Source organism: Botryllus schlosseri, chromosome 8 (assembly GCF_051294905.1).
Source record: "Botryllus schlosseri isolate E-star chromosome 8, Bs_hap1, whole genome shotgun sequence".
In the NCBI taxonomy this organism is placed as follows: Eukaryota; Metazoa; Chordata; class Ascidiacea; order Stolidobranchia; family Styelidae; genus Botryllus; species Botryllus schlosseri.
The window spans coordinates 14,809,357-14,832,650 of record NC_137243.1 but is presented as its reverse complement, the minus strand read 5'-3'; the positions used below and the strand labels follow the sequence as shown (position 1 = coordinate 14,832,650).

Here is a 23,294-nt window from a genome sequence, read left to right as displayed (position 1 = left end):
TTCATTACCACTGCGAGGCAAATGATCTCAAATTGGTGATGGTCATGGCGAGACTCATCATTAACGTACGATTTCGTACGACATACAACAATCGAGAATAGCTGAAGGAGAATCGGATGGAGAATTTTGTCAAAAAATATGTGAAAATTTTAATGGCTCCATATGCCCATTCACGTCAACAAATTCTCCCATAATGAAATGCTACCGGTATTATCTTCGCCGAAGCCGTATCAGCTAGTGAGGAATAGTGATGTTCGGCAACCAACAACCACAATATTTTCAAACTGCCATCAATTTCATCATTCAAAATGCTTAAATATGCGTTCTTACGAAATTTCAAATCATGTCGCGGGCCGCAAAATATGACCTAGAGGGCCGCGTGTTGGTGAACCCTGACCTACATTAATGCTACGAGAAGCAATATTGATGAGTTGAAATTTGACATCGACTAAGCTCGTTTGGTTGTATTTCCCAAAAAATGTACTAGTGGTGTGGCATCCGTAATTCCAAGTGCACAGCGTATCGCACTTCCCATTTGTGACAAAAGTAACTTTCTTCATTTCTCACATCAACCAGTCATTGTAGCCTACAATAAATAAATTTCTGTAGATGAAAAAAAGGTAGATAATTATGAAAGTGAAAAATATTGCAAAAATTCAAAGCTTGTAATACTTGATGAACACAAAAATGGTGCTACGCAGAACAATCACCTTTCGGATTTGGCAAACAATTTTACATTTATAGATAGAGTCAATAACAAAGAAGAAATCAATTTTTACTGTATAGCCGAGTGAAGCCCTACACATTACACATGGTACAAAACGACCACAGAGCAGTCATAAAAAGAGTACATGTAAGATGTAACTATTTTCAGTGCTCAAATACTTGGATGGATTTGGAGCAAAGTAATATTTCCAATTGTGCTCAAGTCACAGTGACCATTCTGCAGTTCATAAGTTATTCTGAGTTGCCAGCAAGGATATATCTGGGACATGGTCACATGAAACATTTTTTCTACAGAGTACAAATTTCAAAGCATTATTACTACTGCTCCAGAACGATCAGTGACTATTTTGAACACTTCTGAAAATTTGCAGACAAAACAGGAACTATACACTGGCACCATTGAAATAACAATATAAATACAGCTGTTGAAATTCGGTACAATTGAATGGAAAAATTGCAAGCATCACAACATAGCAGCTCGTGATAAGATAAGGTAAAACATATAAAAAGCAGTTTGCAGTAAAAACCATAATATTGTGCATTGTGAAACATATGATAAAATTCGGTCAAGGCAAACTTCCACAAAAGATCTTTACCCAATACCCATTACGCTTTCAAGGCCCCAGAAATATCGGATGAAAGATTTCAAACAAAATAAGTCTACAAATTACTCAAATACAGACTCTTATCGAATTCAGCACCAAACTCTACAAGAAAAAGATTTCCTTTGCACACGACACAACATTCTAATATCTCGTAAAATAAAAAAAGACTGAGATGTTGTTTCCAATAAGCCAAGGACTACATGTAAAACAGTTTATTTCACACATGAGCGAGCCTAACTGCAGATCAACATAACCAAGAAAGAAACATGAAGCTGTTCAGGGAAAATATTACGCATGGCAAGTATCCAGTGCGATGGTATGGTTGTGATCCTAGCTTTGGCAGAATATACAAGTGATTGAAATTATTCATAACACGCTATAAGAATATTAGCACACTTCTTTAAGTCGATCGCTTTGTAGCTGCCCATTAGAAAGACGAGAAATCGTGCATACGAAAAGAGAAAGGTAACAGTCCAATATTTTGAAAAGCGTCACATCGGTAATTGAATCAACAGAAGCATGACATCAACACAAGAGTACGGTAATATTATTGTATAAAATTTTCCAAACTCGCAGAAAAGGGAGGGGTGCAAGCATTATCCGTGACTCCAATTCTAAGTGGAATTTCCAGACACTACCTCTTCACAATCCTATTATTATTTGGAATCAATTTCAATACATTGCAGTCGACAGTGAGCTAATCGCCCACATGCCTCGGAGACGTCATCACAGACTTGTAATCACCACAGCGCCATGAAGAGAGTCATCAATATCGTATTAATAAATTCAAAAATTAATGTTTCACCGAACATGAGCGTGAACTGAGAATTTCGGCACTTGGTCAATTCCGCAATGGTTACTTGGTATATATGTTTTAATATATTCGGGTTAGGGGTAGTCTTGGAGTAGGATTATGGGCCACCACGTGCTGAATTCACCGGTTGGCCCAACCATAATATCAGTCGCCGGCTGCAGACGTACATGACGACATCTCCATCATAGCTGCGGATTGACTTTCCGACGAGGCAACCTTACCTTCGCCGCACGTCTTACTGCTTTTGCTGGCCGCAGTCGACAAGCTACGCGAGCATCGGTCATCCGCGTTGCTACTGCCGCTACAATCGCAGCAGCGTTTCGGCGTACCCCTGGGACCGAGCACGCAGCAAAGCGACTGAAAAAAGTACGTCCCGTAGAACCAACTCGTGGTCATGATCAGCATTAGAAACACCCCGAACTTGTAATACGCGCTCACTTGAGCGGGCAGCATGCACAGCCCAGCTATAAAAGTGGTCAGGGCCGCCAGAGCGATGGCAGGTCCCATCGAGCTGGCAGAGTGTTCCACTTTTTCAGTCCTACCCATAGCCGGCGCTAACAAATAAGCCACCGCGTAATGCACCGTGAAATCAACACTCAAACCAATAGCTATCGACACTGTTATAGACTCCAGAATGTTCAACTCCCATCCGCACAGCACTAGCACGCCCACCGTCATGAAAATGGTAGACGCGATGGTAACATTCGCAAGAATAGTCACTGTAAGACTACACGTCGTTACTATCAGTGTCACGCACACAACGCCCATGGACAATCCGATTGCGGTCACAGTGCCCTGGTAGAGTCCCAGCTGTAAGGAGTAGAACTCCAACTCGCTGCGGAGCCAGGCGTTGTGTCGCAGGCCCTCGGGCGCGTGGTCGCTTTCGTTCTTAATCCAGGTTTTAATGTCCTTGTAGAAGGCGTCCACGTCCTGGTAGGACGACGTGTAGGGCTGCACGCTTTGGAACTCTATGATGACCGCTCGCAAAGTGTCATTCTCGTCGAATCTGTGGTAAAATGCCGATACGTAAATAACGATAGTCGGCCTTATGTTACAGTGGTATCAGGAGTATAGAGAGAGATTCATTTCGTCAACAGATGAGGCCAAAAAATGTGTGCAATATGCGGTACAAAACAGTGGTTTTATCGGTATTGACTGGTACCCTGTGATAAGATCATGACGATCTCCGCGTCAACAGGAGCCAGAGTGCACAGAAAACTACGTGAAGACGATGCTAGATGCAACTCGATCACACGCTCCAAAAAACCATTCTATTCTCTCTGCGCAGATACTAGTCTTTCTTTTGATCAAGTGCTATTAAACTGGGATCTGTGGACTAGTTTTAAGGTCCGCAGAAGGAAAATGCTGAAACTATAACTATAAAGTACATTGTCCTTATTTGTAAGATCTTTCTTATTTTCGACTTATGCGCATATTTCGTCTTAGTTCAGTGATCACAGAGATCACGATAACCACAGAGAAGATGGGAACAGTAATCGGTAATCACTGAACTGCAACTAGTAATCAGGCCTTGACTAGGTCTGGGTGAAAGTGAATAGGGCCTAGCCAGTCATAATTTGCCAAATTTTGTGGGTATGCTACTCAGAATTTGGGCTGTTCTTAATTTATAATCGATGTCATCGCCAACCTTAGTTTTCTAAGACCAGGTCACAATAGAGAATCTAATTATGACGTCTGCGCTAAAAAAAAAGTTCAAGAACCCCTGTATTAGATGTTTCAAAAATCAAGGGAAACATAGATGCTCGTTTACGACTGGTATCTTAATATAACCAAATACTCGTCGCCCTTATCCATGCGAAACCAGATTCAACGGTTCTATCCGTGCAAACGGAAAAGTTAAGAAAAATCGGAGTAATGATAACTATGAAATTAAATTAATGCATCTGGACATCAGCCAAGTCAATGCTGGCCGGTTGCCAAAACGCGTGTTCCTAGGTGATTTCTCGCCAAAAAGAATCGAATTTATGATTTTGATGTACATTTTGATATCTATATATCCGAAATTGGTGATCGAAGACACACACACAATATTGCTGACGGAGTATTATTACCGATTAATGCAAAAGAATATTACGTCTTTCTGATATTGCATGGATCACAAGTTACGGATCATAACTAATTGGATTAAATTCAATGTGCAATAAAACAACTAGTACACAAAGTAGCATACCGATGGATGATCTGGGATCGACAATATTAAGCCAGGCTGGATACGAGTTAATCCTGACAATAGCAATATATGACAGTAGTGACACATCCTAGAGTCGCAACACGAGGCTTGAACCTAGCGTGCAGATACCAGCTAGAGCACTTTCACTCCAAAATGACAGAGTAACATCCGATCAGACCATTCAGGAAACTCAAATCGCTTTCGCAACGATCTGCCTCTCGTGAAATATGAACGATTTCCTATACAAGGCCGTCCACTTGATAACAGAATAGGATCAGGTTTATCAAAGTGGGTGTGAATCCTATTAATATAAGTTAGGTAGTGTTTCGTTTAGCCCCTTATGCGCACAAGTCTTACATCCCGTTGCATCCTTATTGGGTCCTAAAACTTATTTACACGCAATTGCGATGATTTGGTATCTTCTATTACTAAACATTACGTTCCACACAACTAGAATAGTAATATTGTAACAAATCACATAGAATATAAGACAACAGTTCAATTACTTACGCGATAATAGGGCCAATGAATGTACAGCATTTTACAGCTACATTTTAATCATGGCAGGTAGTAGACTGTGGCATTATCGCCTTGCAGGGGTAGTTGTGCTGTAGATTGTTTTCATTTTTGCATAACAAACGGTCTGTTTTTAAACATATGTTATTCTTCTTTCAATCACTGTCAAAAACTAAGAAAACCCTAATATAACATAGCGGCAGATTTTACTGAAAGATTTTGCAAGTGACCTGCAGTCGTCAAATACGTCATACCTTGGGCCAGGCGTCAACCGATCGAAACTGATTGTGTTGTACAGTTTGTAAACAGCCCTCTTCAAACACTTCTCGAAAACCATTGGCGGGTACGGAAATTTGGTCTTCTTACAACACGGCGAATTATCGGAGTTGTCTGCCGTGACGCAATCAGATGTCATCCACTCCTTGAATGGCTCAATGAAGCATATCCTACAAAGTCGATAATGCAACCGGTAAATCAGCAATATTTATCATTTAGGCAGACATGAATAAGTGATGTCACGAGGCAGCAACGTATCAAATATATTCGTCTTGAATCTGGTCAGAGCAAGGTGCCAAGTGTAGGGGATGCTTAATTGATGCACGCTATCTATAATCGCGGACGATAAGAAAACAGATATATGCTCAATCTGTTGGTGCCGTTCAGAAGTTTGGATTGGTGTCGAAAGATGCATTCCCAATAATTCCTAGACATGCCTACTTTTCAAAATTAGAATATGCATTTATGCAATTTGCAGTGACCAGTACAGTGCATTTCATCGCACAAAAAATGACAGAAATCCATTTTTCGACTGCTCTTTACCGGGAGAAAAACAATCAGAAACATTTTATCCCCGCTTTGAAAAGTGACATACAAGTATAAGTAGGCCTATTGCAGAACAACAACAAAAATCAATTAGACCAAGGAAAGCCTGATCAATCGAGAGCTTGGAACTAAACAGAGGTAATTTGATACTGACTACCTCTCATTTTCCGGCAGTTTTGACGAATGCAAGGACTGCAACGTAATACGAACAAGACGGAGTCGCGCCATTATGTCTGACATAACGGCATCTATTAAAACGAACATGAGAAAAATTTCCACCGATGAAATGAATGCTCGTGCAGGTGTGCTATTACAAGTGGGTACACTCGGCGTTCCGAATATTAATGATTGCGACTTACTTCAAATCATCGTATTCCCCCCCGTGGGGTTTGTAAAATGGCTGCTTCCGTATTTTCGCACAAAAATCCAACAGCCATTGCTGGCTCTGTGGGTGCGACATATCGAAATGCTTGTCAAAGACGATGCTCCCTTTGTTATCGGGATCCAGCGGATTCCCATTGTCCATAGGCACGATGCCAAAGACCACAGAAACTGGCATGTATCCGATCCCCTCGTTTTCGAAATCGAAACGATCGCTCAGCGTCAACGCGTACGCCTCAAAGTGGTGGGAAGACTTGAAGTACTGAAATTTCGAATTCTTCGAAGGCAGACGCAGCTTGGGATGGACGAATATCGCGACACAACCACCGGCCGCTAGCGCAGCGCCGACAAACAGCCAAAACCATCGTAACTTCACGATAATGTAGATTTGTATCTTTTGGAAAAACACCCGGGAACAATCTTGCAGGCATTTGAAGACGGAGCAGCATTTGAAGAAAGAACAGCGGCCTTTTTCGGCGACACAGCGTTTGAACATAGTAAAAAAGATTTGAGAAAAGTACTTTTCGTGCACGATAACCGCGGCGGGCAGCCAGGTGACGCACAGGAACAAATTCATCAGCACGGTGAGTCCCGTGAATACCCCAAAGCATTTGATAGCAGTGACTGTGCTGGCGTAATTCGCCAAAAATGCGGACGCCGTCGTGACGCCAGTCACGAACATCGAGCGCGCCGCGTGTTTTAAAGTCATCCTGGTAACAACGCCTAGCCTGGCGGGGTCAAGCTTGCCATTGTTTTTCCTACCGTAAGGCCCAGAGCCGCGGGCGTCAAACTGTTTATACGTTTTCCACGCGCTGCAGTACACAAACACATTATCGGCGCCCACCCCGACCATAACCATAATGGCGGTCAAATTCATAAATGGAAAATGCGTAAACTCAAAAATGACCTTGTACAAGAAAAAAGCCATGAACAACGAACTGACAGATGCTATGACGCTCATGGCTGTCACAAAAATGGACTTGGTGTAAAACGAGATAATCACCATGACAGCAGCCATCGCCGCTAATGGGTACTTCATGTCACTTTGCAGGGTTCGATCGAAAACATGGTCGTTTAACCCAAAGTCGACGCCAGCTACGCGCAATCCCGTGCCAGACATTAGTGTTGGATCGCGAAAATTGTTGTAATACAAGTCCAGCAAGCCCCTATTTTTCATAGCAGGCAGGAAAACTGCCGTGTGACGCAGAGAATATTTAAAATCACTGTCACTTTTTAGCATGCTGGTCAAAAAGTCTTTATCAGCAAGATAATGGAACACCGAGAAGACAGCGTCATACTTGACACAACGCGACGGCGCGCCTTTGCAACCGTCGTTTTCGTCGAGACGCTCGTCGCGACGCCTTTTCCAGCAGTGGCTAGAGAGCGACTTGTTGGCGTAAAACGGCGCACAGTCGCGCAAAAGGGAAGATACTTTGCGCAGGTCGCGGCTCGTGATGGCGCTGCACGACGAGACGCCGGCGAGGTACGCGACGTAGTTGGAGACGGAGAAAGTCGGACAGCACGAGGTGGCGACCTGAAATATGCCGGCCATTACTGTCATGTTGGATCGATACGGGATAGGCGGACGTTCAATGCAGGGTTGCCATCCCAAAATTTGGGGTAGCCAATAAAGTTATGTGTACCTACTGTACCATCGTCTATCAACGATGTTAGATGTAGGGGAGAGGGGGCCAAGATGAGACACTTTTCTGATATTTCAACGCCACTCTAAGAGTATTGCCTTATGAGGATTAATTTTGGTACCAATGGAAAGCCTGTGATCTGTACTATTTATGACTATGTCTTGAGTTATATTGAACAACATACTTATGGATTTCTTGGCCCTCAAAAATCGTTGCTCAAACGTCTCAACCTACCCCCGGATGAGAGTAAGATGAGACACACTGTGTTCAAGACGAGACATCAAGCAATTCTTGCTCATTACACCAGCAATTCATCCCAAATGATGAATCAACTAGCGACATCATAAATAAAATATAATAATCATGAAATACTTCACTTTTAAAAAGAATTTGTACACCATATACAAATTTAAACGACATCGAAAACCAATTATCTATATTCTATGGGATCCAGCAACAATAAGAGTTTCATTATTATTTTGTCGTGTAATGTCACATCTGGTCCACTACTAGATAAATAATCTATTGTGTGCCTTGAACAGTAAATTTTGAATATTACGAGACTTTCAATGGAAAAGCCCTCCGATACCCATGTCTCAACATACCGCTATGGCTTTGTCTCGTAGTTTATTTTGTCCTTGATATTTTTGCGGCATATACACCGACTCATGATAGACATATACACGATCTGTGCATATGCCTACCTCGAGTGCATAATCCGCATATGCCGCTGGACAAGGTAGGTGCAGATATAGCCTTGTACGGCATTCTGAGTCTTGCACCCCCGCTCCATGCTATCCCAGTAATGCAGGAGCGCCAAGCGGGGAAGTCATGGATACCGGTGTTACTAATCAGGTCTTTGGTCTGCCCCGGCCGGGGATCGAGCCCACGACCTACCAATCAAGAAGCCGGACGCTTCACCATTACGCTATCTTGTCGGTGATTTCAATTTGAATCGTGAACAGAGTGCCCTCCGGTAATTAGAGTACACTTAGTTCATTTAAAAACAATACCGTAACAATTTCATCGTTGTATGTGTCCTTTACCAAAATGCAAGTGATAAACTGATAATATAATATTGAACTATACTGAGAATCAAATTCATACCAAAATTGAAAAACAGTAATCCATAGCTCGCACAGAAGTTGATTACAAAATTATCATCTTACGTCAACAGGATGACTGGACGGACTTGCCGCATGGATACACACATCCGAATAAGTGACGTGGTTCAGAAGGGCTCTTTCGGCCTGGCACACGCTGCTCAAGCCTTCCACGCTCCAAAGGGAAGATTGCTGTGTCGACTCCAAGACAAATCGTGCATAGTTTGACTCTAAACATTATCAAACAGTCATTGGCATTTTACCGATCTGAAATAGGCCTAATCGTGAAGTAGAAGTTGAAAGATCATCTTTGAACGAGATTTGGATAGAAATATACCTAGCTCGTTGTTTGTAGACCATTTGATTACACTTACACATACAATAAAATTACCAGACTACCAGGTTAAAATGTGAATGACCGAGTATCTAATTTGGCTTGAGAATCAAACATCATTGAACTCCCAAAAAGTTTACATTTCACCGAATGATTGTAGCATGAAGATAATAATCGATACATGCACTCCAACAATTACATCAGCAACTGATAGCGAGTAATGAGCATCGCAGATTATATAAGGAAATCTATTAGGAGCTAGTCACGATATACCGGTACACAGGAATATGGAAAATATCAGTACTGATCTTAGTTACAAAAGGTGCTACCAGTATTCACTTTCCAGCATTGTTGTGAGCACTGGGTACCGTGAATAGCATTCGTAATTGCTTGTTATCCTTATTTTTGTCATTTCAACTATAAAATCATTAACCTGACATGGGTAAGATATCTTATGACGGACTATGATGCTAAGATTCAACACTGTTTGATTACTAGCACAATGGTACAGAGTCATAGGCCTTCATATAGTCTCAGCGAGTAAGTCGGATCACAAGAAGTGTGAACAAATAGTCTTGAAAGTGATCCGCTGAATAATACATACTTCAACTCGATTAGTTAACAGCCTTGAATCCCGTACTGAAAACCCTTGAACAAAGGACATCACCTCCAAAATTTCCGGGATTACTGTAGTAATCGTATACAAAAGCAAATCTCTTTCGGCGCAAGAATGATAAATGCAACCAGAAATATCACAGTCTCCAGTCTTGATATCAGACTATCTAAGTTACTAATAGCCAAGTCTAGCATACTAGCGTTACCACTAGTTATCACAAAACTTACATTGACGTCATAGACACAAAGTGCAATGGGTGCAATTCAAAGTGAATTTTGTTAAGAAACCATGAACAATCAGTACTTGTTTCCATTCACTACACGGTACATTAGTCATTTCTGATGTAGGCAAGACATTAACAGAAACTAAACACAACCATTAGGAGTGAGCAATCTTGGCATGTGTTAAATTTCGTGTAGATTATCTCCCCATATCTTGCTTCCAGCCAGACCTCTGTTATTTCAATATTAACATAGCTACTTTCGGGAGGAATTATTGTGGTATTAGTCACCATTGATGGTTCGATGATCACCGTATAAAAAGCACCGTGCCTTTCATTGCATTGATGGCGGTACAATGATCCTGGATATCAAGCAAAGTCCATACGGTAGGTTCCTATCTCACTTGGATTGTAACAGAAGTATCCATTCTCTGTGAAGTTCCATCGGGGCATAAAGGCGCTCCTTCGCAGTCTAGAACGGGAGTTTTTGGTTTTCCGTTTATTTTTATTTTTCTTTCTGTCAAGACGTCGCTTCTTTTTGTCCTGAACAAGTTGAAAATAAGACCTATTATAGATCGGTAAGGGTGTGTTCGATTCTTTGACAGTACTATTTGTCTCTGAGCTTCCACACGGCGTTTTGCATAAAGAGTAGGATAGGTGGCAAGTGTCTGATTGTAACCGGTGTTATCATACAAGTTTTTCCAAGTTACGACACGATCTGCTAGATCCGTCCCTCTCACTTCGAATCCCTGCAGCAAAAAAGTAACATCATATTTGATTCAGTGAATATTAGCAGGCAGGATGTCATTGATGCAAGTTGCATCATGCAACAAATGCAGTTTTAGCATATGTATGATATCATGTACACATGTAATTTCAGCCCATTTGAAAAGATTTTTTTGCCGTGGTTCCTGTTGAATTTGCATAAAACTTGAATTATGGTAGCATTGATGGGATAGGGTTTAAAATTTCAACTCTGAACTGAAAAATTAACAAAATTTCTTGTCGATAAAGTACAAATTGGGTTTTATTGCAGCAAATACAAGACGAAATGAAATCTGGCGCAATCGCCCGTAACGATGAATAATTCAAACATGGTTGTCTCAGGGATTAAGCCAATAGTGAGACAATGTAACAAGGCTAGAAATCAACACCAACATTTAACGAATTGTAGGCACGGTTGCCAAACCAAAATTTCAATTTGATGATAGCGGCATATGGATTATGCTCAAATACTGCTAGGTCTACTCTGGCCCGCACACTGCACAGTGCACTTGCACAGCCCATGCTGGGTTAGAATCGGCCAGCTAGCATCGACATCAACACATTACCACTATTCACGTGGGGGCTGTTAATGTGACTTTTTATGCAATGCTTGTAATTAGTGTATCTGCCTCATCTCATCTCCATTGTGTTTGATCGCAAGATATATTTGACCTTGCAATCAATGGAAATGATGGAATTGCTGGATAAAAAACACTAAATGAAACTACTTTTTAACATAAACGGTGCCTCTTCAGAACTACCAAGAATGCCTCAATAGATCTTGGCTTGAGCTGAGCACTGCGATCCAATCCAAATGTAAGCAACAAATGACAATCATACAGTTTCCTGAATTGGCTATGCGGCTGAAGTGCTATTTAGCGAGACTTTTAACGATACATCCAAGTGAAACCCTATCTTAAATAAGCAATCAAGTTTTTTAAATATAAGACTTCAACATAGTAAAGAAATTACGAAATCTGTTAAACTTGGGGTCAAACACTCATCAAACATAAGTGTAAAATACACCCAAGTCTAGCAAAATAAAGTAGGGTGTGCCATACAGACAGTGGGCTACAGTAAAAACATACAAATAGTACAGCATTATAACCGACCCGCTTATGATTTTTAGTTGTGTTCTTCATTTCGTATTTTATGTACTATTAGCAGTATCAAGCCTAGATAAACCTGACAGCGGTTCTGTTGATGTCTTAATGTTAATTACCGGAATCGTATATATGCGATTCCAAAACAAAGTATCTCTTTCTTCCTCTCCCAATTCATATGAAAATCATAATGTACATTATTCTTTTACATCATACACGTGGTACAGAGGTATCTTCGAACTCCAGCGCCAACATTCATGCAAAGCTGATTGCGACACAGATTCAGCATAGTAACAAGCAGCTTACTTTTGATGGTTCGCTGAAGTCTGGCGGGTCAACATAAATCACAGAAACGGCTACACTGCCAGCAATGAGACAAGTGCACAAGAACAACACCAACACTGGATAGTCGGACAGCAGCCAAGAATACCTAACAAAACAAGTACAAAATGAATGCGTTCTGCGGTACTCGTTTGCATCTTATACCTAATGTGTGGACAGCTTTTTGTATTGTAATAAAAGGGTCGTACTGGTAGCTAACTTACTCACCAACCAACATTCCTTTCTTCCTCCCTCCTCTTATTCCTTTTCTCTTGTATACTTTTGAGAACCGAGTTTTCACTTCTTTCCGATTCTTCAACCATATTGGTAATACTATACCAGCAAAACAAATGATGAAGGGATTAGCTGGACAAACTTGCCGACTTGCACAGCATGGGAGCACCAGTGAACCAATTACCAAGAAGACTATACGCATACTTCAACGAATGAACCCATCGATATGATATTGAAAAAATCACCTGACGTTAATCTACGGTTATAACACACCCAATTTGGAGACTGATTTAGGATTAGGGCTGGGCAAAATCGAGTACCTGAGTGATTCGATTCTGAATCACGTATTATGCTTCGAGTCGAGTCGAGTATTCGAGTATCACACTATATGACGTCATAACAGAATGTGATATGTCAAAGTTCAAATATGTACCTTTTATGCCACAGCAATTAAAATAATGCCTGTTATCCACCGCATTAAAGATGCTTTGATATTTTTTCGACTATACCGATTTCATTGCACTTCGTGACAAGGTTATGGGATGATTATGACTTCGAAAATGTGTTATTTCACGTAAGCTTTGTAGCTTTGTACTATGTTTCGTATGCTTCAATGCAGCCAATCAGTGTTTTAAGCCTTCCACATTGGAAACTAGCATTAAAACTGGAGGAGAGTGCCTACCAACCAATTAGGGTGGCAATTCCTAGGACAAAGAGCATAATACATAAAATAGAGAAAAATAACATATTCCCAGAAAGAATAGGATTTGAGATATCATTTTTAGGAACAATGTTAAGGTATTAATTAGGAATTTCATCACATCAAGCAGTACCTATAGTTTCTAAATACATTAGCTGAACGAGTCTAATGCTCTCACTGAATCTAGGAATATCTTGAGGCACTCTTGGTAGTCGACCTGATCCCACAGCTTTTGAAGCCTACTTTCAAAACATAATCAAGAGTCATCAACAGTCAAGACAGTGAGTCTAGTAAACTGCTCTTCGTAATCTGACATCCACTTGGCTATTGTTCTGACAAGTATGACCATTAATTTATATTTATAAGTGTTAGTAGTACACAATCAGATCTTTCATTACCATTCGTTTTCAATAACTAATAATTCCAAATCGTATTTGGTGAAGGCATCACCATCGACAAAATATACTCATAAATCAGTTCATTCTTTGCAATCTTGCCAATCAATCAGACAACATTGGAACACCAGTACACTCACAAAGGCATAGCTAAAAGGCAATACACTTCACAAGGATATCATCAAGGCCGACGTACTCACCATCTAATCCAAGAAATCAGATGTCGAACGCTTCAAATAAGTCCAGCAGTGCGCTCAAGATTGTATAATCCCTCTCCACATTTGATCTTCTTCACAACATGACATACCAGCACTCGGCGATGCATAAGTAGGCATATACACCTATATTTTACAAATAAAAAGAATAATGTAGGCAACCACATAATGGAGAAGAAATGTAGAAAACAGAAATTGGAATTGATAATAAAAATATTTTATTAAAACGCCCGACTGGCAAACGCGGAGAAACAGTACCTAAACATATTGATCAGTGTATAGAATATTATGCACAATAACGTTGTCTATCATTACAATTAAATCTGTGTCATGCTGCGAATTGCAAAGAGACAAGCCGGCAAAAGCAACATTACAAATACCATAGGATTCAATTAGGAAAATAGACACTGTAAAAGCTGGTGGAGTCGAGAGAAAATCTGAGATATACAGCTTACAAATGCAAAAGCCGCGACACAAAGACACAATGTAAAACATCAAGCGAGCGACAAACACATTGAACCATTACGCTGACAAGGGTAGCGAGACGCTTGAATGCGGCTCCATTTTGGAAGTGTGGATCGCATTTCGAAAGAGATAAGATTGGCAATATTTCGTACGACACAGAAATATTCGTTCCAGGCAATGTCTCGGGCCTGCTCTAGACACAGGATCGTGTGACTTTTCAGCTTGACGACATAAGCTTTGAACTTGATTTCAACAGACAGCCTCGCGTATGCAGAGAATCTTAATGTTCAATCTCAAAGCAACACGCAAGCGGGACATTCAGCAAAACCAACCGACGGTCTGGAATTAACTCGGGACACTCGTAATCGTCCAAGGTGGCCGGTACAATTTACTTGTGTCAGTTAGAGATTCGGAACAAGAATCAACAAATTTCCACTATGACACAGGCAGTAGGACCAGCATACCATCTGACATTCATTGGATTTCAAAGCTGGTGTAAATACACAACGGGATATAGAGACCATGGAATTATGATGAAATATTTGTTTTATATTCTAGTGTAGCAAGGGATGCGTACCATGAATGGGAATTTTGGTAATGTATAAACGGACAATTGAAAACTAGTGAGAACAGCAACGGTGACGTGTACTATGTGCTATGGAACAGCCAATGAGAATATTCAACTCCTTACATTCCATACTAAATGATCACACAAAGGTCCTGTCACTGGTAGCTTCAGTAGAATGGACAAAATTCTACAAGTGAAAAAGAAGTACATATCAATTAGATCTAAACGTTTAACGGTGGCCTGCGAAACCCAGGAGACGCTTCTGTATAACCATTTTCAAACTTTGAATGTTGGGCTTAAAAATAGTAGCAAGGGGATGCCTTACATTCAATTCCAATAAATATAGCGTGGAGTGACTTGCTAAAAGTCAAATATCGGTGATGTTGCTGGCGAATGCCAATTGAAAAAATTAAATACGCATGTCTCAATACACTGCTGAATATGTCAAAAGTGACACCAATGCTCACAATCGAAATAATATAATGAACACTACTCAGATGGAAATAACACCATTTATGGTAGGCTCAAAATATGGAGAATAAACAAGGACAGAGTAAATTCCAGACAATCGGCAGGTCCTCACTTCAGGATAAATAGCCATCACATATAGCAAAAAACGCAACAGCCACCGTCAATGCATCACACACACATATCAGTTCGTGCAGAGCCCCTGGCCACCCTTCCGAGTCGTATAATCATCCAGCTGATCAACAGCTATGACATTTAAAATATATCATTACAAAACGCATCACAGTGGCAGCCCGTATTTGCTGTTATTTGTACCACAATTTGCTAACCTTGAAATCGAAATGCGGCCAGGCGCTCGGGGCTACATGCATTGCGCCCCTTCAACTTGCTCTGTCGCGATTGAGAGCGGGCAATAAAACGTTGAAAAAATTGAAAACCCAATGGCAACAGTAAGATTACGAGTTGCTATTTGCAGAAATAGTGCGTTTATATCAATTAAAACGTCCATTGACGTGCAAGGCAGCTCAACACCAGATTCCCATAACCAGAATCACTGGTTTCCCACGATGTCAAAATTCAAACTTGGCGGGGCTAGAGCTTGCAAAACATGCAATAAACAAATAGGTGTGTCGTACAAATTCCATTTGATATTAGTTATAAATTTTACAAGCGCTCTCCTAATCTGGTTTTAATGCGTCGCATAAATATATTACTAGATTTGATAACGTGGACTCTTATGCATAACGGAAACACTTCAATAACGTTGACTGATACTGCAGCTGATCTCGCTTAGGGCGCTTAGTGACTTGACGAAAATACAAACGTCAATAGATAGGATATAGAAAATAACTATGACACTGTGACAGCTGACAAGGGACGAGATCGTAACGAAACGTAATATTTCCAAACAAAAAAAAAGGCAGCACGATGCACAAAAATAGTCTCTCGAAACACAAAAAAGGAGCGCGCAAGCTACGTCAAATCCTTGATAGTATGATAAAGTCTTGCCAAAACGTAATAATGTATCGGCAAACACGATCTGCGGTCGCGCGACACCGGGTCACAAGTCAGCCACGATAATGCGTTATAGTTTTCCATAACATATCGCAAAACCTCGGCCGTTTTGTGAGAGTCTAGCTTCTGATGTTCGTCCGTCGGGTCGCCGGCGCCCATGTTACCCATTTCCTCGCTGCCCACTTGAACGTGAAGCGCAAACTTTAAAAACACCGGGCACTTGGTCTTGGCGTGCGGGCACGACGCCCAAAACGTATCCGGCAACGGGCCGGTCGGCGCAGTCGAAACGTAATATCCCAAAGCCAACGGTTGCTGTTGTAACGTAATTTCTTCGGTTAAGTCTGTCGACATCAACCTGTCAGACTGTTGCTTCATGTGACCTAAATCGTCCGTCTGTTGCGTGTTACCCGACGGCGAGGGTGCTGAAAAGAAATCGTTAATGCCGTCGATGATGCCGTCTTCTTCCCCCAAAAGCCCGCCCAACCCCTTGAACAGATCGTTCTCCTGAAATCCACCGCCTACCGAAGTCTGCACCACGGAAGACGTCGGAAACACGTAGATATGCGTACAGGAAGCGTCCTCCGGCGTTTTCAACTGCACCTGCTGCCCGGTGTTAGCGTTACGTCCGAACAACGTGATTTTAACCACAGAGTCCGGCAAGACCGTAAACGCGCTCTCTGGCTCCATCGATATCAAACACGCGCTGTACAAGGTGTACACGCCCTGGCTGTTGGACTGATTCTTGTAAGAACGGTCCGAACGACACCGGTCGCATTGGCTGAAAACGCGCTTCGACAACTGCATAAAACTATTCCTGTTCAAGTGCTTGCACCATTCCTGTATCTCACCGTGACCGAGCCTGCCTAACCTCCCGACGACTATCCTCCAGTGCACAGTCGCCGTGCTTGTGATCACGCTCTGGCACATCTTCCACAACTTCTGTATCGCTTCAGACCGGCCGACACAGATCCTTTGCTTCTTTTTCAGCGACACGCGTCGCGGCGGCACGTCGATGTTGATACAAAACGTCTCTAGCAGCTCTCCGTCTTGGTCGGTGGCAGTCGCAAGGAGATACTTTTGGTCGTGCGACAAACAGTACGTCACGTAGAGGATGTTGCATTCTCGCGTTCTCTTGTCCGTCACGAGCATGCCCTGTAACTTGTTCCTGTTGCCGGCTAGGATGTAAGCCGGAGAGTGGATCGGCGCAGGGTGTTTCAACTTACCTTCCTTCGCGGCTTTCACTCTTGTCGCCGCGGGACCAAACACAGTCATGGTACGCTCGGAAGGCTGGTTATTAATGCGATGTCTGCATTGAAAGTAGGAGCTAAAAGCAAGGGCACGTGCGGCGCTGACGCTCGATTTATGAGCTGCGCCCGCGGTTTGCAGTATATCGTCCAGACTCACGATTTGAATCACGACCGAGTACTTTTTCGTGTCAGGTAGGCTCTTAACGATTTCGCTATAGCATTTCCAAACTGCAATAGAAAAAAGCGAACGGTCGTCACCGATGAAGGGGTCAATAAAATACAGCACCAGCATGGTCCCGTCGTTATTATTCACTTTACTTGTAAACGACGCGAGACAGTCTTTGTTTATTTTGGTCTTTGGCAACAACGGAGTAGGCGGGCGGCCCGAGACTAGTTTTCCGGCCGAATTCGGCATCGTACCCGGCATGTGTTCTTCTTTCACTGTGGCGTTGACGGTATGATTAGGCAAACTGATGTTGAAAAGAGGGAACAGCGTGTCCCTGCACGCGGACACGTAGCACTCCACTGACTTTGCCCACGGATTATTATTATTATTAGGATTCGAAGATGGCTGACTCCCATTTTCTGAAGGATTTTTAAGGTCAGGCGTAGTAAAATTATTCATGACGCTATTAGACACGCAAATAAGTCCATTGTCGCTACGCGACAGAGGCTTCATCATGCCTAACCGGCAGAGATCGTAAGCCTGGCTTAGCTCGGTGAAAAAGAATTTGGCGGCTGAAAAAACGTGCTCGATATCCGGGCATATAGTGAGGTAAGAAATGTTCGTTTTACCGGCGTACGGTTCGAGGTATAACTTCTCCCAATAATCTAACGCAAAAGGTGAGACAGTGGCCCAATCGAAGCTCTGCCCGACGAGAAACATGGGTATTGGCAGAGGCCCAGACGACCCGGTGTTTCCAGGATTACTGTCTTTACAAAAGTCAAGCCAAGTGAGAGGCCCCTGCACACGTTGCACAAACTGATAAGACCTGTCCTGCTTTATATTTTGAATCGCGTCTTGCAGGGTAGGCTGCAAGTTGATCATCACCTGATACATGTCGGATGAACTTGGGTTTTTCATAAGGCGTGAATCATTCCAAGCGTGCAGCACGTTCCTACAGTTTTCCAGTTTGATTTTGGGCTGCGTGCCCGTTTCCATCACTGTTATACCGCCGTTGATAGCGTCGACGCAAGCCTCTTTGATGTCGTGATGCGCGGCCACGTTGTAAGCCTGTACCTTGCCCTGCAAAACGCCGATCTCGTCTTTGATTTTGAAGTAAGGATTCGCGGAGTGTCGTAAAGCAAGACTCATCGCGTCTTGTATGGAGGGGGCGGCCGGTTTGCGTTCCGCTTCCCTTGCTTTTATCACTAAATTCTCAAGATTTTTACCGACAATCTCCAGTTCGTCTTCCAAAAACAGCCCGGCGCCGACAGACAAATGCCGGTTCCGTATCGCGCTAAAACCGCACGAGCACGGAAACGAACTTTCCGACGCGCTGTCCACCATGGACGGTATGTACCCCAAATCCACGTCTCTGCTGCGAATATTAATATTATCGTAGCACACGCACATGGGACACTGGTCGAACGAGATGTCCCGGAAAAAATTCAACACCGAATCAGACAGCATCAAGTTTACGTAGATCGAAGACGCGCGGCAGTTTCCGATCTCTGAATGCGCCACCGAAGACGACACACTTGTTTGCGGCGTGTGGGCCGGGAATCGCAAATGCGCGGCCGGGTTAGGCGTTGAAGTCGCCGGGGAGGACCCAGGACGCGGGGTTCTTGGGGTCCTCGGGGTGCGCGGGGTTTGTTGCGGTGCTGGAGACTGTTGCGGCACTGAGGCTGGCGTGTGAACAATATACGAATTCGGGGCTGGCGTCGCTGGGTCTGCTGACCTCGTGTACGCGGCGTCATCGTGACCGTCCATAGAAGGCATCATACCGGCTTGGTTCATAAAAGGCTGGACCGGCAGTTGCCACGATGGTGTGTAAGATAGTCCGTTCAAAATTTTGTCTTCTGCACTTTGTTTGGTGCGTTTTAACGTAAGAGGCGCATATTTACTCGTCAGTGGCTGTCTACTGAGCGGATGCTTGCCGAACACTTCGTTATCTTGAGACGAGTCGTTTACCAACAATTTCCCGTACCCGTTCGTAGACTTTCTGCTTTTCGCAGCCATCGCCCCGAGAGTCCCAATAGAAATAGCATCACCCGTGAAAATATTACCCCCTATCTGCGGTGTAGCGCTCAAATTATTCTCGCTAGAAGGTAAGGAAGTGACAGGAAACGCGTTCCAAGAATTAGACCCGAAAAAAGTATGGTTCTCTGTTTTTATGATGCCCGAGTGCATCAGCTGTGGCTTCCCTCCGGACGTCGCGTTGTCATCAAAAATATCGACTAAATCAAGAGGCGAAACCTTCAAATCTTCTTTCTCTTTCAACGAAGGCTTGATATGTCCGGACTGGTCTTCCAACATCATGGCCCGCAACCTGTCGGTCTGGCGAGGCTGCAGCAAACTTGTGATGTTCGGATTTTTTCGCGCCATCGCGTTAAACGAATCGTTATCGGCGTGTGGCCATGTAAAAGATGGGGTATTATCATTACCTATCTCGTCCTCTTCAAACTCGTAGGGATCAGAAGACACTGCCATACCTGCTAGGTTGCCTGCCACCCCTCCAAACTGAACGTGCTGCGGCAGAATGGACGACACGCCACCATTCTGAACTGTACCGTCCGATTGCTCGGACAGCGAAGGTTCATCGTCCAGTTTTCTTTTTCTGTTGATTGCCGTGATTGCGTTGTATGAAATCTCCTGTTGAATGGTGGAGAACGCAGTCGCGACCATTGCCGATCTTCGGTTTTGGGTGCTGCTTTGCTGGTCGTTGTCAAGATTTTCCTGAGTTAAACAAGGCCGCGGTGGGTTTGTCGAATGACATTCTGTCTTCGTTTTTTCACATGGCAGCTTGATTTTTTTCCAAACCGATATTTCTTCTTTGATTTCGCCTACCGCCGAATCACCGATGGCTTTATCAGTCACCCCGTAGTGATAACCTTCTTGATCGATATCGCGGTTTTGAAAGTTTTCAATGCCCGGATTTGGCTCGTTAACGCCGAAAAAAGTCTGATCGATCATGTTTATATCGGCACTTTTTGGGGGTTCGTCCGTGCCCATATTGAACTGAGGGTAAGAGACAAAACCCGGCGTCTGAGCGTGCCCGATGTTCATCATCGCATTACTCTCTTGGCTCGGTATCGATTGAGGATTTTGCGGTTGACAAGACACGGACTGTGAATTCACTTCGCCGTAACTTCGGTGAAAAGGGTGTATTGCGGGCGGCCGCGATTTGTCACCTTTACGCCGCGCGTCAAATTGCGTTGTATTATCGTTGCCGTATCGTTGGCGCGCAAGCTGACCGAAATCATCTTCATTACATAAGGGCTGATAGTTGCGAGTTCTGTTACGTGCTCTACGGAACTGACAGGACAGCTTTGGCCACGGCGTTACGTCAGCATTATTTACAGTACCATTAATTTCATTGTCAGCAGACAGCTGGCTTGCGCTTACGATCCTGTTCAAGAGTTTGGAGACAAGCGATTCGGTACTTTCAGACCCGTTCTGATCGTGAGGCTCGTGCAAAGGTGATGTCGCCATTTCGTTCATAGACAATCCCACACTGTCTTGAAACGAACCAATAGATGGAAAGTCCCCATGCATGCTGCTATCAAAACCCGCTCTTTTGTCATTAGACCAACTCGAGTTGTGTTCTTTGGTTGCCGTAATATTCTCAAACGGCACCAGCACGTACATAGACGGATAGTTCATTCGAACGCCACATAAATACACCTCCAAAACAGGCGGAACCGGGACTTCCTCATTCAAACTATCGAAATATTCTATAGGATAAAACAGTTTCCACTCATTGACCACAGTTTTTACTGATTGTTCGTGGTGCGATTTGAAACTGACCCCGGTCAGGGTAGCCCGGAGCCCGTACGGACTTAATATGACTTCTTTCGAAGGTGAAATTTGATGGCTGTTGATTCTTTCGATGGGTTGGTGTTCCGCTATATCGACCGTGGTGCATATCCACTGTTCTCCTCGTATAAAAAACGTAAAAGATATGGACAGCTTGTGATATTTCTCAGTATCGGCTTCTTTGCTGTGAGGCTGCACGAACCATTTGCCGATTCGCACAAAGCCTCGAAGAAGCAAACATTTTTCGATAAGATTATGAATAGCTTTAAATAGTAAAGTTCTGCATTCGTACGACAGTCCTTGGTCTTCCCATGAGCTTTCCGATTCACACGTTAACCCTTGTGTGTTTCCGATTGCGCGAACAGAAGGTTCGTTTTTATCTCCCCACCAGAATACCCAAAGTTCTTTATTAATATCATTTCTCGAGTTAATTGTATTGTCTCCGTATCCACCCATACCAGTCGAATATGAAGATTTTTTTGGCTTTTTACGCCACACAGCTACAATGTCTTGCGCCAAACATCGTCCAAACGCATCCAGTATAGGATCCTCTGATGGGCTGGTAGGTAGGGACAAAGATCCTGTAAAAGTCCTCCACCGAAGACAGTCCAATTTGGCAAGTGAATATATAGACGAATGACAGTCATCTAGCTTCCCACCATTTGCTAGGGAATTTCCAGAATTCATGTTCACAAGTCATTACTTGACAAATACATCTGGATAGACCTGTGCAAAAACAGTTTACAATATAAAAACGGCAAAAGCCGAACATACTGGGTTTAAATACACACAAAGTGCGCGTGCCTACAGTTTGAACTTGGTTCAGTAGCAAGATAGATGGGCGTTTGACCTATCGATTCCAAGTAGTGTCGGTACCTTTCCATCTTTTCATTAGGTCACTACATTGTCATCTTTTAGAGTGATAAAAATATTTATAAAACAAACGGACAATGGAAAGTACAGCAACCCTTTCTGAAACCCTGAATTATAATTTTCGCAATAAATTACGCACTGATGCAATGCATATAACCTTCGAAATCTGAGATTTGCATTAATTCCAGAGCATTATGCAATACCTAATTACTAATTATCCAATGAATTATCAACTACGAAACGCATACAAATCCTCCATATCGCTAAAAATTTGCGGAAACGAGACTCTTCGATCACTAATTTACACAACGATTTAGTCAAAACTCCCAATGGGAACATAGAGCTCTGATGGTATACATGAGTCAGATTGTGTTCTTGCATGTGAGAATGTGAGTACAAATCTCAAGAATTTACATCGAGAAATAACTTAAATCAAATATCATTTATATTAAACCAACACATTTTCAAATTTTAAACGATAATACTCTGGAAGACCCTACACGAAACGCATGTAAGACTAATAAAAGTTAGAATCATTAATGACCACTAGAGGCGTATTAGAATTGGTTCATGTCTTTAGTTCTCAAAGATATACTCAAGTAGAAGCGTAGAGTTACACTATAGAGATAGACTAATTAATTACGCCAGCGCATCATTTCCGGGCTAGCAATAGTGAATATCGGCTCTTTCATTTGTGTTGTAAAGGTTAGCAATAACTGCAGAGTTTGGCCAAGAAAATGTCGTCGAGATTGCCGAGCTGAAATCTTCCTTAAATTCTCATCAGCACTTGAAGGAACTGTTCGGCACCGCTTGGACGTCATATCAGCCTGATTTCAAACACCTTGCAACCCAGGTGGAGACGCATCGTATCACCACACCATATTAAACTTCTTCAATAGCCTACATTTCATTGTGACGTCGTAAATTCGTGTTTTTAATTTTCTGTGTTGTGGCTCTTTTAAAGACGAAGCAGGTC

General features: G+C 42.7%; 3 protein-coding genes across 3 annotated transcripts in view; 1 reads left to right on the top strand and 2 right to left on the bottom strand.

The window, feature by feature from the left end:
* Nucleotides 1-600: 600 nt before the first annotated feature.
* On the bottom strand, nt 601-13,830 carry LOC145444215 (protein dispatched homolog 1-like). Its single transcript, XM_080322153.1, has 9 exons — nt 13,690-13,830; nt 12,389-12,493; nt 12,146-12,269; nt 10,580-10,720; nt 10,376-10,514; nt 8,868-9,031; nt 6,034-7,589; nt 5,107-5,298; nt 601-3,151 (listed from the first exon to the last, which is right to left on the bottom strand). Exons 2-9 carry the CDS (start codon nt 12,481-12,483, stop codon nt 2,290-2,292), a joined length of 3,273 nt encoding a protein of 1,090 aa, XP_080178279.1. The 5' UTR covers nt 12,484-12,493; nt 13,690-13,830; the 3' UTR covers nt 601-2,289.
* LOC145444209 (mediator of RNA polymerase II transcription subunit 13-like) lies at nt 13,831-22,170 on the bottom strand. Its single transcript, XM_080322143.1, has one exon. It carries the CDS (start codon nt 22,130-22,132, stop codon nt 16,178-16,180), a length of 5,955 nt encoding a protein of 1,984 aa, XP_080178269.1. The 5' UTR covers nt 22,133-22,170; the 3' UTR covers nt 13,831-16,177.
* LOC145444240 (CCN family member 2-like) overlaps nt 20,844-23,294 on the top strand; it is a 288,076-nt gene continuing 285,625 nt past the window's right edge. The window contains exon 1 of the mRNA XM_080322188.1: nt 20,844-20,854. The gene's annotated coding sequence lies outside the window, so the exon portion shown is untranslated. The remainder of the gene's footprint in view (nt 20,855-23,294) is intronic.